Source organism: Nymphalis io, chromosome 3 (assembly GCF_905147045.1).
Source record: "Nymphalis io chromosome 3, ilAglIoxx1.1, whole genome shotgun sequence".
Taxonomy (NCBI): domain Eukaryota; kingdom Metazoa; phylum Arthropoda; class Insecta; order Lepidoptera; family Nymphalidae; genus Nymphalis; species Nymphalis io.
In genome coordinates, this window is record NC_065890.1 from 1,357,130 (window position 1) to 1,373,099 (window position 15,970).

At 31.3% G+C, this 15,970-nt stretch overlaps 1 protein-coding gene across 2 annotated transcripts in view; it reads right to left on the bottom strand.

Moving 5' to 3' along the window:
* The window catches only part of LOC126780994 (stathmin-4), a 29,211-nt gene that overhangs the window by 12,930 nt on the left and 311 nt on the right, over positions 1 to 15,970 (bottom strand). Inside the window, exon 1 of one of the 2 annotated variants that reach the window (XM_050505729.1) lies at positions 5,328 to 5,442. The exons of the other annotated variant lie outside the window; for it this stretch is intronic. Within the exon in view, the coding sequence (XP_050361686.1) occupies positions 5,328 to 5,430 (103 nt within the window). The 5' untranslated portion in view covers positions 5,431 to 5,442. Of the gene's footprint in view, positions 1 to 5,327; positions 5,443 to 15,970 lie in introns of those variants that run through there. 2 annotated transcript variants of the gene reach the window in all.

The window sequence follows — 15,970 nt, forward strand, 5'->3', positions numbered from 1 at the left end:
CCGGTCGTTGCTATACATACATTACATACAATGATGTAAAAAGTCATGTATATTTTTATTTTGAATAAGAAAAAAATCCGTGGTTAGAAAAGTGTTGAACACGAGTCCTGATGGATGGGAAGGAAAAAGAAGGCAGAAGAAAATAGGGTTGGGTGTGTGAAAGATGATTTGTATAAAATTGGTGTGAGTGTGGAGGTGACGACTGACCGGAACGAATGAAAGACATACTGATCCGATTCGAAGTAAATGAGGAAAAAGTTACTTTAATTTTTCTTAGTTGTTAGCTGTTTACTTTCATGTTTTTCTCACATCAGGCCTGTGCCATGTTGGCAATTTCGTATTCTATCACCGATTTAGTTTTACTGAAACGAATATTCCTTTTAACATTTGAGAGAATATTTTCTACCATATTCAGTAATGAAAATAATAAAATATTTTTATACGTCTCCAGAATTTAAATAAGTTGTCCGCTTCAAATAATACACTCAATTATAGGGTAAAGATGAGATGATGAATAAAAAATATCATGTAAAATTAACAAATTAAATATAAGTAAATAGTATCATATACGTCATGCATAAAACATTATTAAACAAAATTATATGCAAATGGTAATCTTGTGGAACATCACAGCTGACTGCAGATGGTCGTGTCGAACGGATATTTGCATTATTTAGGCCAAAGTTGATGAACCGTTTCAATGAACATATTGAAAATGTATAATACAATGAAAAAACATTTACAATATCTTAAAGTATATGTGGACATAGATATATTATACATACATATATTTATATACATATCATGACTTTTATAAAGGAACTGAAAGTTTTCGTATAACATATTTCAGCTGCAAATAAAGAATTTGTGACGGCAATTCCTTAAAGAATCCATCACAGCGGATGACGAGATTAAACGATATGGAACTCACAATGGCAACAAGTTTCCACATCTCATCTGTCACTTCCACGTACTTTAGCCTTCATCTTGGCCATATTTTGAATGAACATTTTATTGACTTCTTTGTGATTGATTCCTATCTTCTATTTTATTATTTAATTGGGAATATTAACAAAAATTGAAAAATAAGGTTATAATGATTTATACAAACAAATTAATATGTTTATTAATTCATTTGCTGTTCGGTGATAGAATAAGGAAAGAGTGGATTTAATGGACGCAATTTTGTGTAATGTCGCAGTGAGAACATTAGTTAAAAATGTTAATTAAAACATATGATCGATTTAAGCATTTACTTCAATTTCTAGATTTTTCGTGAATATACAAAGAATTTTAAAATGCAAGAAAATTACTGTTAACTTTGTAATAAAAAAATAATTTTAAATAATAAATATAATATATAAGTATAGTACATGCGTTAAAGCTGCGACTTCTTGTGTATCGCTCCCTAGGTATCCCGCTTTTTGCTATTATATTTACTAAAATGAAAATAAGAGACATAAAAAGTGCGACCTATTTTTACGGAAATAATATCGGAATATACTTTATTAAAATAGACTCTTCCGAGATGAGATCGCCGAGAACCTCAGTAGTTACTCCATATTTTATTCGGATTACACATAAGATTAACAATTATTTGCAATTAAATGGTTTTTATAATAATATTTATAATCTTTATATTATCGTATCGAATCAAAATACGAATGATATGTATACAATAAAATTTTATTATTTTATATAAAGCCAATCTAAACTACTCAAATTAAAAATAAAGGTTTGTTGGTCTTAGTTCTCAAACAAAAATATAGAAAATTAAATAAAAATGGCGCCCCTCCTAACGTGATTGATGGCTTGTTAGCAAATAGATGCATTCATGCCGCAAATACAAAGATATCTGGTTATAACTATATCGAACAGAAAACAGTCAATCAGAAGCCGGAAGAGCTTAGGTCATACACTAATATCGCATTTTAAAAATAAAAGCTAATGTTTCATTATAAAAATAGTATTTCTAAACTAATGCTAAGTGTGTATAAGGCTGTAATCTTACAGAGCCGAGGCATAAACTCGACGTTTGCGTCACTTCCTTCTATAACATCGAAATTATAATTAAAAAGAAACACGAAACAAACTTCGTGAATTGTTTTTTAACATCAATTAATTTGAAATCTTTATTAACTTTTTTATTAGATATGTACGTTGAGTAAATTTAAACGTGTTTATTTAATATATTACTATGATTTTGTCGCCCGCATAAATTACGCCCCGGACCAGGTACTCTAGTTTGCCCCCTCTCAGTTTCAGGGCAGAGTATACTAAAGCCTATAGTTATAAAAATAACTTCAAATATATGTATGTATTTTTTATAAAAAAAAAATTAATGGAAGTAATAAAACATTGGAAAAGTTTTCGATCTGTCTAATATAAATTTGATATTATTAGCAATATATAGGGGTGGGTTTGGAGTGCTTTGTGAAACATCTCGATTTCCTTCCCATGTCTCATTCGCTTTACGATTCACTTCACTGAGTTTGATTGATCTCTACCCAATAATGACTACGCCAGATATTGGTTGGGATTTTGTTTTCGTTCACTTGACTTCGTTATCATGACCTTATTATATAGTATTCGGACTCTCTCTTGAAATGTTGACATGTTAATATAAAGTGATCCCTTGTTTTTTTACTTAGGTTTTTACTTGACGAGCCGTTTGGCGTGTTTGGTAGATACCTGCCTTTCACGCCGAAGGTTATGGGTTCGATTCCCACCCAGGACAGACATTTGTGTGCATGAACATGTCTGTATGTCCTGAGTCTGGGTGTAATTATCTATATAAGTATGTATTTTCAAAAGAAAAGTAGTATATGTAGTATATCGGTTGTCTAGTTTCCATGGCACAAGCTCTGCTTAATTTGGGATCAGATGGCCGTTTGTGAATAAAGTCCCAGGATATTATTATTATTATTTCTATTTAACTTTTAAAGTTTCTCTTCTTTCGAAGGGTTTAAACCCAAAGCGTTAAGGAGTATTGCTTATATTAAAAACGTTGATGATAAAGTGGATGATGATATAAACTTTCGGGTGACAGCCGGCAGGTGTTAAGGATTACGGCTTTTTGAAGTATATGGAGGACATATGTTGGCTTTTGTAAGGTGTTCAGACTTTGCATCAAGGATTTTGGCACGATACCTGTGGATGATGGGACTATTGGGACTATGTGTTCTGTTTGTGCTTTCGATTGCGTTTTAATTTCTATGGCGAGATCTTGATATTTACTTAACTTTTCAGATATTGTGGTTTGTATGTTATGTGAATTAGGAACGGCTATATCGAGAAGATAAACGATTCTATTGATTTTATCATGAACGGTAATATCCGGTCTATTATAACAGATAGTTTTGTCAGTTATTATTGTTCTGTCCCAGTAGATTTTGTGGTTTCTATTGTCTAATACACTTTCCGGTTTATATTTGTAATACGGATTCATTTCTGTTATAAGTTTATATTTGTATGCCAGATGTTGGTGTATGATTGCAGCCACTTGATCATGTCGATGCTTATAATCGGTCTTTATTATTATTATCATACGAAATACGGAGTTTAAATAAAAACGCAGAAATCACAGGGCATTGAACATTTTTAAAAATTTTAGACATTGTGCTACGTAAAATATATATGAATTACTTTATTTTTCTATAGTAGAATAAAATCTTAGGTTAAAGAGTAACTGTTTATTGGTAATGGCTTTTTACATTAATACTATTAATACGACATTCTAGAGTACTTTTAGGAGCCAACTTAATTAAATAATATTATGATTTGATTTTATTTGTTTAGATGTTTGTTTAGTTTATTAATATATAACAACTATTAATAAATTATTTTAGTAATTTTATATTATATTATAAATGAGAATGTAACTGTCTGTCTGAACTGATTTTGATAAAAATTGGTATGAAGCAAGCTTGAACCCCAAGGACGGACGTGAACTCTTTTTTTACCTAATACCCGTTCCTCTCCCCTTACAATCGGGCGAAACCGCTGGCGAATATTAGTATGACATACATATTTATATGTATTATATATATATTTCGTTAATATTTTGTAAAAATGTTAAGGAGAAAAAATAAACGGTAAGTATTTCTATAATATTATGATAATATCGATTCCGCTGATGGAACTAAAAAAACCTTTTGCAGATACAACTTCAAAAAGCGTATTAACATGTTACGAGCGTACAATATCTCGTTCATCTCAACATTTCACCGCATAGTATAACCATACACGGAGATCAAGTGAAGGACTTGTCATGCTATAAAGGGGCTCGGAGGCACGGAAAGCCGTTGAGAATGACACACGCACGGACGGATCGATCAAGGCCAGACGCCTACGTTTGCGCGAGTGTCTGCCTCGCCATGTGTTCTTAACATTTCCAACTTTCTACCTAACAAAGAAATTCGAATATGTTAGTTGTTCTTTTAATATAACATTTTTATATTCATGAATATTTCATGACGTGACTACAAGTAAATGAGGATGCTAATATTACCGACATGGGACACATGAGGGATTTGTATTAATACAGTAATGTATTCCTCTTATAATAACACAGCTATGTATGCGCTGTACATAGTTATGTATGCAGTAAAAATGAAAACTCATATGTAATAGAACTTAAATGGATTTATATATTTAGCAAGTCTAGTTTTCGGAGCCTCGATTCTTAAATCATTGCTTTTAAATACCAATATTGCAAATTACACACATATTTTTAAAGCAAAATTTCCGTGTTCAATCCAATGCGTAAATCGATGACCACTGACCACTATTTCAAGGATTAGAACAAGTAAATATAGGATTGGTTTATATTCCTGTGTTAAAACTTTTAATGAATTATTTAGAACGAGCTGGGTTAACGACCAGTTTTATTTAAATAACGCTCACTCACTCGACACATTTTCAGTTAACAAAAAGTTGTGATGAATAACTGTTTACAAGACGAGTGCACCTCGGAATGATATACCTCGAAAACATATAAGATATCTCCAAACGAAATTAATATTATCAAGTAACACATATTTACTAAAAGAAAAAAAAAGTAACAGGCTGAAAAATATCCCACTCTTGAGCGCAAAATTCCACCACGCAATTCCAATAGATGAATAGACACGCGGTAAAAATTTCTACCCAAATGCAGATATCCTCGAGATGTTTTCCTACACCGCTGAATACGTAATGAATTATAAACACGAATGAAGCACATAAAAACTATCTTCGGTTAAGATTTACTCAATTAATATTCTATATATATTCATCTCACTGACATTTATTGTTAAAAAACCACTATATTAACTTAATCAACTTACTTGATACAGAATTCACATTATCGTTTTCTGATAAAAGTATGAAAGTCGATGAATCATTACTTATTTTGATAACTGGAAGACTTTCACCGCCTGGACACGGCATATTGCCAATAACTCTGCCTCAGGTTACAATATCAATGGACGTGTCGGTTTGCGTACTAGCCTTAAATAGATATCGTCATATAAATTGGATCACAGCCGACATTGAGAAGCCAAAAACCGCAACGTCGGGTCAACCGGCGAACGTAACCTAATAGCGGAAGCCCTATGGGCTGCGGGGAAAAACGACATTCGCAAATGATAGATCTCTTGATAATGATATCAAAACTTTTCACTTTGTACTTTATTTTGCTTACATTACCATGTCTTTAATCAACAAATCGTAATGCTATGCTTTTTTTTCTTTTATTTACAATAGGTAGGTGGACGGGCAAATGGGCCAACTGGTGGGCAGAGATCACCACCACTCATAGATATAGCGCTGCAAGAAATATTAACCATTCCTAACATACCCAAATGGGCCACCAATATTGGAACTAAGAAGATACCCATCAAACAGGAAAACAACTATACTGCGTAGTGCTGTTTAGCGGTAGCATGAGCGATGAGTGGTACCTACCCAGACGGGCTGAAACAGTGGATTATCACAAAGCAAATAGCTGTTATATTGAATCCATACTTATAACTATAATCGCGTACAGCTATGCGTTCTGATCCCGTTGAACATCCTGTGAGGTGTTCTATACGAGAGTATACTTGAAATTTGCAATATCCTGTTTGAGAATTGCAAATTAAGATGAAAGATGTTCATCTCACTTTATCAAGCTCTCAAGATAGATAAGCTTTATATATAAATTTTGTAACATAGGTCCGCATTTTTTATTAAAATAATTAATGTAAAAGAGATAAAAAAACATACTTAAAATTAATTATATTCACCTTTAGACTGAATAGAATATCGTTTCATTATTTTTTAAACTCTTACTCAAATTCCCTTTGATTATTTTCTTTTTATGTTATTTTATGGCAAATTATAAAGTAATTTTGAAATGTTTATTTTTAGATGTTATTTTGATAATTTTATTATTTTTAGATGTTATTTTGATAATTTTATATTACCGACACCAGACATCTTTAATAATTATTTTTCAGTATTAACGACTTAATGATATAATTTATTTATTTACATAACAAAATTGTTTTGAATTACGATTTTTTTCTTTCTTTTAAGCCCCTCAAAATATCAGATAAGTATCTTTCGAGTAATACTTAAAACAGATGGCGCGTTATCTAAGGCGTTGGACGTTGTCTGTCGTGATCCCCACATTTGTTACTTAAAATACTTACTTGCAGATATTGCTTTATTTTGGCTTCGATTCTTATCTTGCGACTAACCTTATTTCTTAGCAATTTATTATTTACTTAGATGATATATTATACATTTATAGTAGTTATTGTGATTGTAATATTAACTATTAGGAATATTATTCATTTTACGTAAGAATGATAGCGATTAGAAGTTTTATTTATTGTAAATGAAAATTAGACTATCTATAGCATATTCTAACAACGGGGGGGGGGGGGGGTGTTGGGGGGGATTTTTAATACACTTTAACATTGAAGTAACGCGAAATGTGACGAAATTATTGATCGCGATCGCGATAATAATTAATCAAATATATTCATTATAATTCGCGAAAAAATAACGTTTTGATTGTCGGCAATGTTGTTATTTTTAAAGCGTCTATAAGTGGTTAAGGGTATTAAGTATTATTATGAAAAATATAATAATTGAAAACTATGCGTAGCATATAATATAGAGCTATTAGCAAATCGCATAGTATATGATAGTCTATGGTTTGTATACCTTCACTCCTTCTCAGACTTTTATAGGACTATCAGTATAGATTATAATAACTCAAAATATTATAATCATACAATAGATAATGATTGAATTAAATAACTTAATTTAACCGAATAATAAACATTGGGAACACCATAACATTTCAAAAGCGGCATGTCTTGACAAATGTTCTAGCTGTTTATCTCGGTAACAAATTGTTTGTGCCATCGAGTTTGCAATTACCGTTAGCTGACACAGCTTGCTATTACACAGAATAGAAATAAAAATTAAACTTCGATCATGATATCGCGTTTGTGAAAAATCTTACCAAGATCAAAGTTAACTTTATTCAAGTACGCTCTTATAATTACTTGAATCGTAATGTTATAGAATTAAATTGAACGTAAAATCACCGATTAGGAATGTGAACTCAGAATCGACATGAAAGTCTGTAGTTACGCTTATTCTCAAGTAATATAATGTGTATAGAAGTCAATAAATACTAACGCCACGCTTTTTTATCAAGCTTATGTATTAGTTTGAATACGATGAGAAATGTGTCTACTTAAACAACTATTAAAATGACTGAGCAAAGTTATATATAATAAATAATTGAGCTACGATTTCTTTCATTCCTTGGAATATTTGTTGATTACCGACGAAGTTTTCGGTCACGGTTGCGTAACTACGATTCCATTACAAACGTTACATTTTATCTAAAACAAAATCTGCATAAATATTAGAAGCACTTTTGCTTACTTTTTTTTCGTGGAAATAATCTAATATACTGATTTTTTTAATTCAACGAGTAAGATTTTAACATCTTAACATCATTAACCGTTTACAAAAAGCGTAAAACTTAATGACCTAAGAATTATTTTAGGGAAATATTACATCAAAAATATTCCATATATTTCGTTAAGGAAATACTAATGTTTTGGCAGTCATGGTATTTATGTATATCGAGATGTAAAAGTAAAGTTCCAGCCTATTTTATCATTCTTGTCCGATAAAGTTGAACATTCTGTTACTTTGCCAAATGTTCTTGGTCTGATTAAATTCTTTGCAGCTCCGCGCCGAATTAACATTTCCTTTTGGGGTGAATAGAGAATTAAAACTGAACTAACCCGACTTATATTTCAGAATTTCAACATTTCCCTTTTCAGATTAACACGGCACTTTCATTTAAGACAATATTACATTCGAAGAATTTAATTTTATCGCACCTTTTTCTTTATCATTACGACCGTTCACTGTTTTTTTTGAATACATCAAGTTATAAGCGTTGTTTAGCGGGTGATAAGTTAAACAATGCTGCGTCTCGTTCTTTCGATTGTCAAATCATTAATAGCAGAGAGGAAGAGATCAGTTTTTAACTAATCAATTACTAAGCAAAAATTAAAAAAATTACTAAGGTCTTTTAATAATGCTGAATAAATATCTTTTTTAAATAACTGCGCTTTTTTTAAAAACAAGAGTCGCTTATTAATAATCTTTATTATGAATATATCTATTGTAAGAGAAAAAAACGCGCTGAAATGAAGTGTGGCTCTTTGAACGTGACTAATGAGGGTGGCAGACAATGATGATTCTCGCAAAAAGTATATCCAGACGGCCCTTTGTCTGTGCCCTAGTCTACGGCCCTTCAGCATTGTTTTTATTGCGGAAATATAGTGTGTCGTGGACAGGTTTCAAGTCTTTTTATAGAGCCAAAATGAGTAGTGTCTGAGTAAGCCCCTCGCGCTTCATATCATCTTATTTAAGCTTTGTTTCCACAATCCGTTTTCATATTATAAATATCAAATGTTTTACGCAGTCTCATTCGAATTCAATTCAAATAAGTAGTGGAAATTCTGAATAAGCAAAACCGTGGTGGAAAGTTAGTTTATAAAAAAATATATTTAACGATAACAACAAACAACAATGTAATAAACCGAATACGATAACCTTTGCCTCAATATGCGGAGATAAGGGAGTTCTGTCTTGACATATTCTAAAGGATGAATGTTTACAAGGAATCCTGTGTGATATTCAACATACACACAAAACATAAACCATATTTTACCACAAATAGAAATTTCGAAAACAATAGATTCCTTTGCTACATTTCTAAAAAAGAATACATTTGTAATAATGTTATTTTCTGTTTAGCCTAAAGGTTGACTCGCAGAGAACGCCTTCAGGCATTCAGTCTGCCTCTTGTTTCAACTCCACATTGTGGTGGTTTATTATGAAAATAAAAAATTTTTGAACGTTTTCGTAGTATTTTAGAACAGATCGAGAATAGTGAAATTAACACGAAAATCGATTATTATTTAGATAGTTTTCGTCATAGATATTGCAAATAATTTATCAATCCAGAGGGAGCAAGCCGCTCTATTCTCGTAAGCCTCTGAGAATATAAGACGTAATCAAATTACTATAATACTAGGGGGACATACATTGGATAAGAAACTTGCCTCCCCACATTATTATTAGCTTCAGATGTGATGTTCTTGTTTGTTAAGGAAATTACAGTTCTGTGTTTGGTTGCAATAACATGATTCATGCTCGTTTTTGTAATGAAGGTTTATTTATTTCGAATTTACATACCATAGCTTATTTTTAGTGTACCTACTATGATAGTAACGAATGCAAAAGTTGGGTACCGATCACTGGCTGGATGCGAGCCGCGAGGGCGGATGAAGATCTGAGATTATAAGTGTGCAATTTCTAATAACTATTTATCTACAGTTTTCATTAAACATGGGCGACATTCCGTATGTCAGTCATTTAAATATTCATCAACGTTTCACTTATTTTGAAAGTAAAATTAACAACTTCTGTAATAGGATACACAATGAAATCGATACGCGATCTATTTTATTGTGAAGTTAAAAACTACGCATATAATAGACAAAAAGATTTACCTAGAACGATATCCTTATAACAAATACTAGCTAATTAAAAATTATTTCCCTATTCAAATAAGTTCCTCGTGATAATTACATTTAATTACGAGTAAACATAATCTAGACAAAGTTTTAGACAAAGCAAACAATTGTATGATGAGTCAGAATCTCCATATCGTCGTGGAGCAAGGCCATCGTCCGTGTTGCAATTATAGGCGAACATGTGTTCAACTTAACCACGTCGCGGTAAACCGTTGAACGGAACAAGCCGATGCAAGTTTGATGACCCGAGGTAGCGCAGCGCTTACTTACCCGATGTCGATTTTCAGTCATTAATAATCTTTTGAATAAGTATTTAAAAGCGATTTTTCAGTCTCACGAATGACTTAATCATTTAATGCTAAAGGATCTAGTAACTAGTATACAATACTAATTATTATTTGTAACAATTCATAAGTATTTCTAATAAGCGTTGTAAAGTCGATTCAAATATAAAATATTTGAAGATGTTTACAATTTAATAATAATAATAAGAAAATATGAATTTAATATCAAACCTGTTTAAGATATCTTCATAACAATAAGGCCTAAATGTAGGAGCATAAGTGCAAGAATGCTAAAACGTAAGTTGAATGTAGTCTCGATTTGGTAAGGAATTCCCTTTCAACTTATTTGCAGATTGGGTACATCGGAGCATTGGGTAAATATGCAAGTGTGGGCGCCGGATTGCTGCCCACGTCTTGCCTTTCTGGTACTTGCCAGACAAGCTTTCCTTGCACGAGATCCAGTCAGCGCTGCACAAAAACTTGTCGGAAATCGCAGAACAATTACTCTCTCACACTGAAGCAATTAGGACTATAATAGCGAACGGAAATGATTTATACAATGTAAAAACTTGTAGAAAGGTGTGTAGGCTGAAATGAGCAATTGTGTTCTCATGAACGAGATATACATACATCTAATTACAAAATGATTGACATTTTTGGGGACCAAAGTTGACTTGATCGATATTAATATAATTTTTACTAACGGTATCCTTTCAGATCAACGTTTGCTTATACTTTTTATATTGTCGTGAAGGAAAAAAATATCGTGACTGAATCATCGCAAACAAGGACAGACTTTCAAACTAGAAACGAATGAATTATTCGGACGAATTCATGCCAACGACTATTTATTATATTTTATCAAACTATTGGTAACTAATTAAGTAAATTGTGTTTTAGTCTCTAAATAAATGTCTATTTGCCATTAGATTTAACAACGAAATTTAATGACTTAAAAAAAAATGTGTAGGTTTATTTAAACAAATGTCACAGAACACTGCAACGTGACTTAAATGTTACTCGCAGCAGCGACAGCGCTTCTTTAGCGATTCAATTACGCGTGGAAAGCTTAGCAAAAAGTTAACACATTATTGCTAAGAACTATAAATCATAATAAAAGCGAACTTATATATTTCGATATTTCAATCATATACGATCAAATATGAATTTATTTATTAAAAAACTAATTTTGCGTAGAAATTTATAACTTACTATGATAAGTTATAATAATTATACAAAGTCTTTAGTTTATTCGTTTTAATGAGATCATATTTTTTTTAATATATCTCTTAACCTAGATAATTCTGGATAATTTCCAACTTTAGACGCTACAATTAATTTAGGCATTAACATTAAATACAGCCCCGTCTTAATTTCCGCTCATTTAGTAAAATAATGCTTTGTGATCGATTCAGGAATCGAAACGGACAATGGTCAATATTTGCTTTCAGTGGAGCGAGCGTATCGTGGATAACCTGCATTGTGATGGTAATGAGAGTCGAATAAGGGTAGGGTCGGTAACAGTGCTCCGTAGGAGTTTTACAAATGCCGAATGATCTCTTGTTCGTATGCGACCCAACGTCCTGTATTACGTTATTGTCACAACTCAATTACCTTCTAAACCTTTAGAAGTGTTTTGCAGATAAGCCTAACAATTTCTACCAACATATCTCAAATTAACATAAAGAGCTCAATTTAAAAAAAATTGAATATTTTTTTTTAATCATGGCAACATAATTACTAATCTTTTTCTAAAATTAGAAATATGAACCCAGACGCAAATGAGTTACCTGATGAAATATGGTCAACAATCCATAAACATTGGCGCTGTAAGAAATATTTACCTTCGCTTACATCGCCAATGCACCACCAACCGAAGAACCAAAACTAAGATGTTATGTCTTTTGTGTCTGTAGTTACCTACACTGACTCACCCTTCAAAGCGAAACGCAACAATACTACATATTACTTTTTGGCAGTGGAATATGTGATATGTGGTGGTATCTAGATGGGCTTGCACAAAGCCCTACCACCAATCAAGTATTTTGACGCTTTTATTTCTCCTGGGCATTTTTCACAACATAGAATGCTAAGATTTATCAAATGAACAAAGTTACGCTTTAAACGGCCCCATTAAACACCGAGAGAATTGAATTTTCTCCGTCCAATCGTATTTTCATTTACCTCATCAACCTAAGGGTACTCTTGGAAGAAATGCTATCAATATTTTATGGCTACAATGTACCCGGTATTTCTTCTAATGAAAACAACTCAAATGAGTCATAACCTACATTGATGATATACATAATAAGATGATAAAATACGCATAAGTAATATTATATCAACGTAAAGTTTTCTATTTGGATACATTAGTTTGTCGTAAATATCTTAAAATTTTATATACGTATTATCATTTTATAGTATTTAAGTATATACATATATTGGAATTAATTAAAAATAGCTCAATAAGCTCACGTTTATTTTATGATTCTGAATGATCCTTCAACGATTTTATAATTATCTAGGTACGATTTTATATGTAACTGCTTAGCACAGACAAAATAGTAGCTCACCGCGTTACATTATATTAAATAATGAGGTTGTAATAAAAAATGGCTTATATTTTGTTAAATAGATGTTTCTAAGAAACTCAAGAAATGTATTTTGTAAAAAAAATGTAAGAAAATAAAAAAATATTGAATGTCGTCAATAGCGTTATTTACCGGGTCCAGCTATAGTTAAAAACCATCTAAATGACCATATACAGAGCCGGATTCGGAGTTCTGGAGGCTCTAGGACAGGGAGTGCAGATCCCAAATATTTTTTTCGAAAAAATAAACAGTTCTTTTCAATTGTACTAACAATTTTTTTGAAACTAATTAAATTATTTTAACAAAAATAAATATCTACATAATATAACTATATTAAATGTGTATACTCGTCGTTATCGGAACGGTTTTTGTTTTTGAAATAACAATTGTGGGTACTGGGACCTCTTGTGGAGTCTGTAAACCACGGATCCCCTAATCCAGCCCTGACCCAAAAAATATGTCATCAAAATCGGTCAAACCCTTTAAGAGAAGAATTAATAAAACACGCACACCGAATTTTTATAAATAATGTAAAATGTATCATCAAAGCATATCGTTGTATCTATGTTCATTGTTTACATTTAGTCACTTCAGTGCGTTCTATTTAAACTGAGAGCGACTGCAAATAACCGTGACGATTAAATCGCATTAAACCCGTCGCGTCTAAAGCTTAAACTGGAAAAAAAAGTATTACGGATTCCCTTCGCTTCATTACTCTATTACGTCTTAAGAAAAGTGATTATTTTACAGGTGACTCTTTAATTATTCATAATAATCAAAAATAAATACTAAATTTTAAATTAAATTTAATAACTGCACACTATTTTGAAATGCATGTTACAATTACTACACGAGGAAATAGTCCATTCAATTTCCGGGTCATTTTGATCGGTGCATGCGATATAATATATATATATATATATATATATACACTAATATATATAATAACACTCCCCTTCCTTCCACTGTCCTATTTTATTGATTCTTTAATGAGATCGAAATTATGTCAAAAATATAATAATCGTAAAGAGTTCTTGTCACCAATAAGCAAGCAGAAGGTGTAATTATTGAATCCAACCGATTGCAACTGTGAACATTTTGTATTCGTATATATTTATTATGTTTGTCTAACAAGGAAATCTCACGAAGATGAGCAGACGTCGTTCCCTGTAACGATTTTTTTTAAATTTCTATAGGTCATTGGCGTAGGCGCAGAAGAGGTGCGCGTGAGTCACTAACGGACACTTTTGAGACCAACGGTCGCTTCGTTAGTAATCACAGTTGGTTAAATTAAGTGGACTAATAAAATAGATTTATGAGTTTTTTTATATAAACACAACAAGCGTCGCAAATTTTAATGAAATTGTAAAATACTATTAAGAGTAAATGATATTACAGAACACGTGATAATTATTATTTGATAAAATTAAACAGCTGTTATAAAAAGTTTTTTAAATAAAGTTAGTTTTCTTAGCCCGTTCTTTAAGTAACGGAACTCTACAGAGATAAGGTAATCGATGAGGTTTCTAGGAGAGTAACCCAGAGCAACCCCATATCAAATGGTGTCGGAATTTTGAGCCAACTAAGGTTTATTTTTGTATTAAGCGTCTCCCTGAATACCATGAATATTTAGCGGCTCAACTGGCCCTCCAGCAGCATATCGAAGGAGTAAGGCCTCATCCTTTGAAATGCAGGCCGGCTGTAAGCCTGTTTAATCAGCTTAAATAAATGGAATAAGATTATTTGCAAATATTTGCAGGTAGTTTAATAATAAAAAAAGAAACGTGTATTTTTGTAGGGCATACTAATATTCATAATTACAAATGCAATTAAGCGTTCAGCTTATGGTAGGAGTGAGAAAGAGAACAGCTAAAGGGGTCAAGATCGAATCTGAGCCTTTACATTACTAAAAAGCCCGTAAACCATTGCACTATTAACGCTTAAAATAAAATTTAAATTTCATTTAAACTAAAAAAAGGTTAAATACTTTTTGATTATATTTGTCTAGGATAAGGCTGACTTTTCTTTTAGATATAACATTATATATAACCATACTCAATAATTAATTTTCATTGCTAATCTTTTAAAAGTGGCGGTTAAGTATAATGCAACATGTTCTTAAAAATCGTAAAAATACATTTTAAGGTATGACACAACTAAAAAAAAGTAGACGAATTGAAACTTGTTTTGCCGCAGCAACTGTCGAAGCATATAAATTAAATAAACACGCGCACGTAAAGTTAAGTAGAAAATATATATTAAAAGCGCCTTATTTTTAATTTTCCTGAATTTTGTCGGAGCACTGTAATAACGTATAGAATAAAATGTATCTCGTGAAACGATACAAGTTATAAAGGAATAAAAAATATAGTGTAAATTTCCATATAAAACTAGAATTTAATTCATGAGCCATTTTGATATAATTCTCGTTGTCATTGTTTGACCGAAAATAGATCTTTAATCTATCGCTTAGGGTGAAAAAATACCCATGTAACATGAATTTACTGCGCTGCGCAGGAGTTATATAAAATACGTAAATAGATTCGACGGATAAAAAACATCTTTTCACTTTTCATTCTCTTTTAAACATTAAAAGAAAAATAGTTTAGCTTATGTTACTGTAGCTACACAAACGTATAACATCGCGATAAACAGAAAATAACAATATCACAGTTTATTTATTAGTTATTTATTACATTGCATTAATATTTGTTTTTCTTAATAAATAGATTCTACTTCTTACTTCGTTATGCATTGTAAGTATAATTTTTGGTTAAGTTTAAAATATCATATTAATTTCATTTGTCATTGTTTATATTTAAAAAATCTCATTAAATATTTTTTTCAATAATTAAGTATTATTGTCGGTTACATTCATTTAAAATTTTATTTATATTTTTGGAATAAGCGATATTTATTAAAAAGATAAGGTTTTTTTTCAAAATTAAGAAGCCATTTTATTTACTAAATAAAAAAAACTGTTTAAATTGAT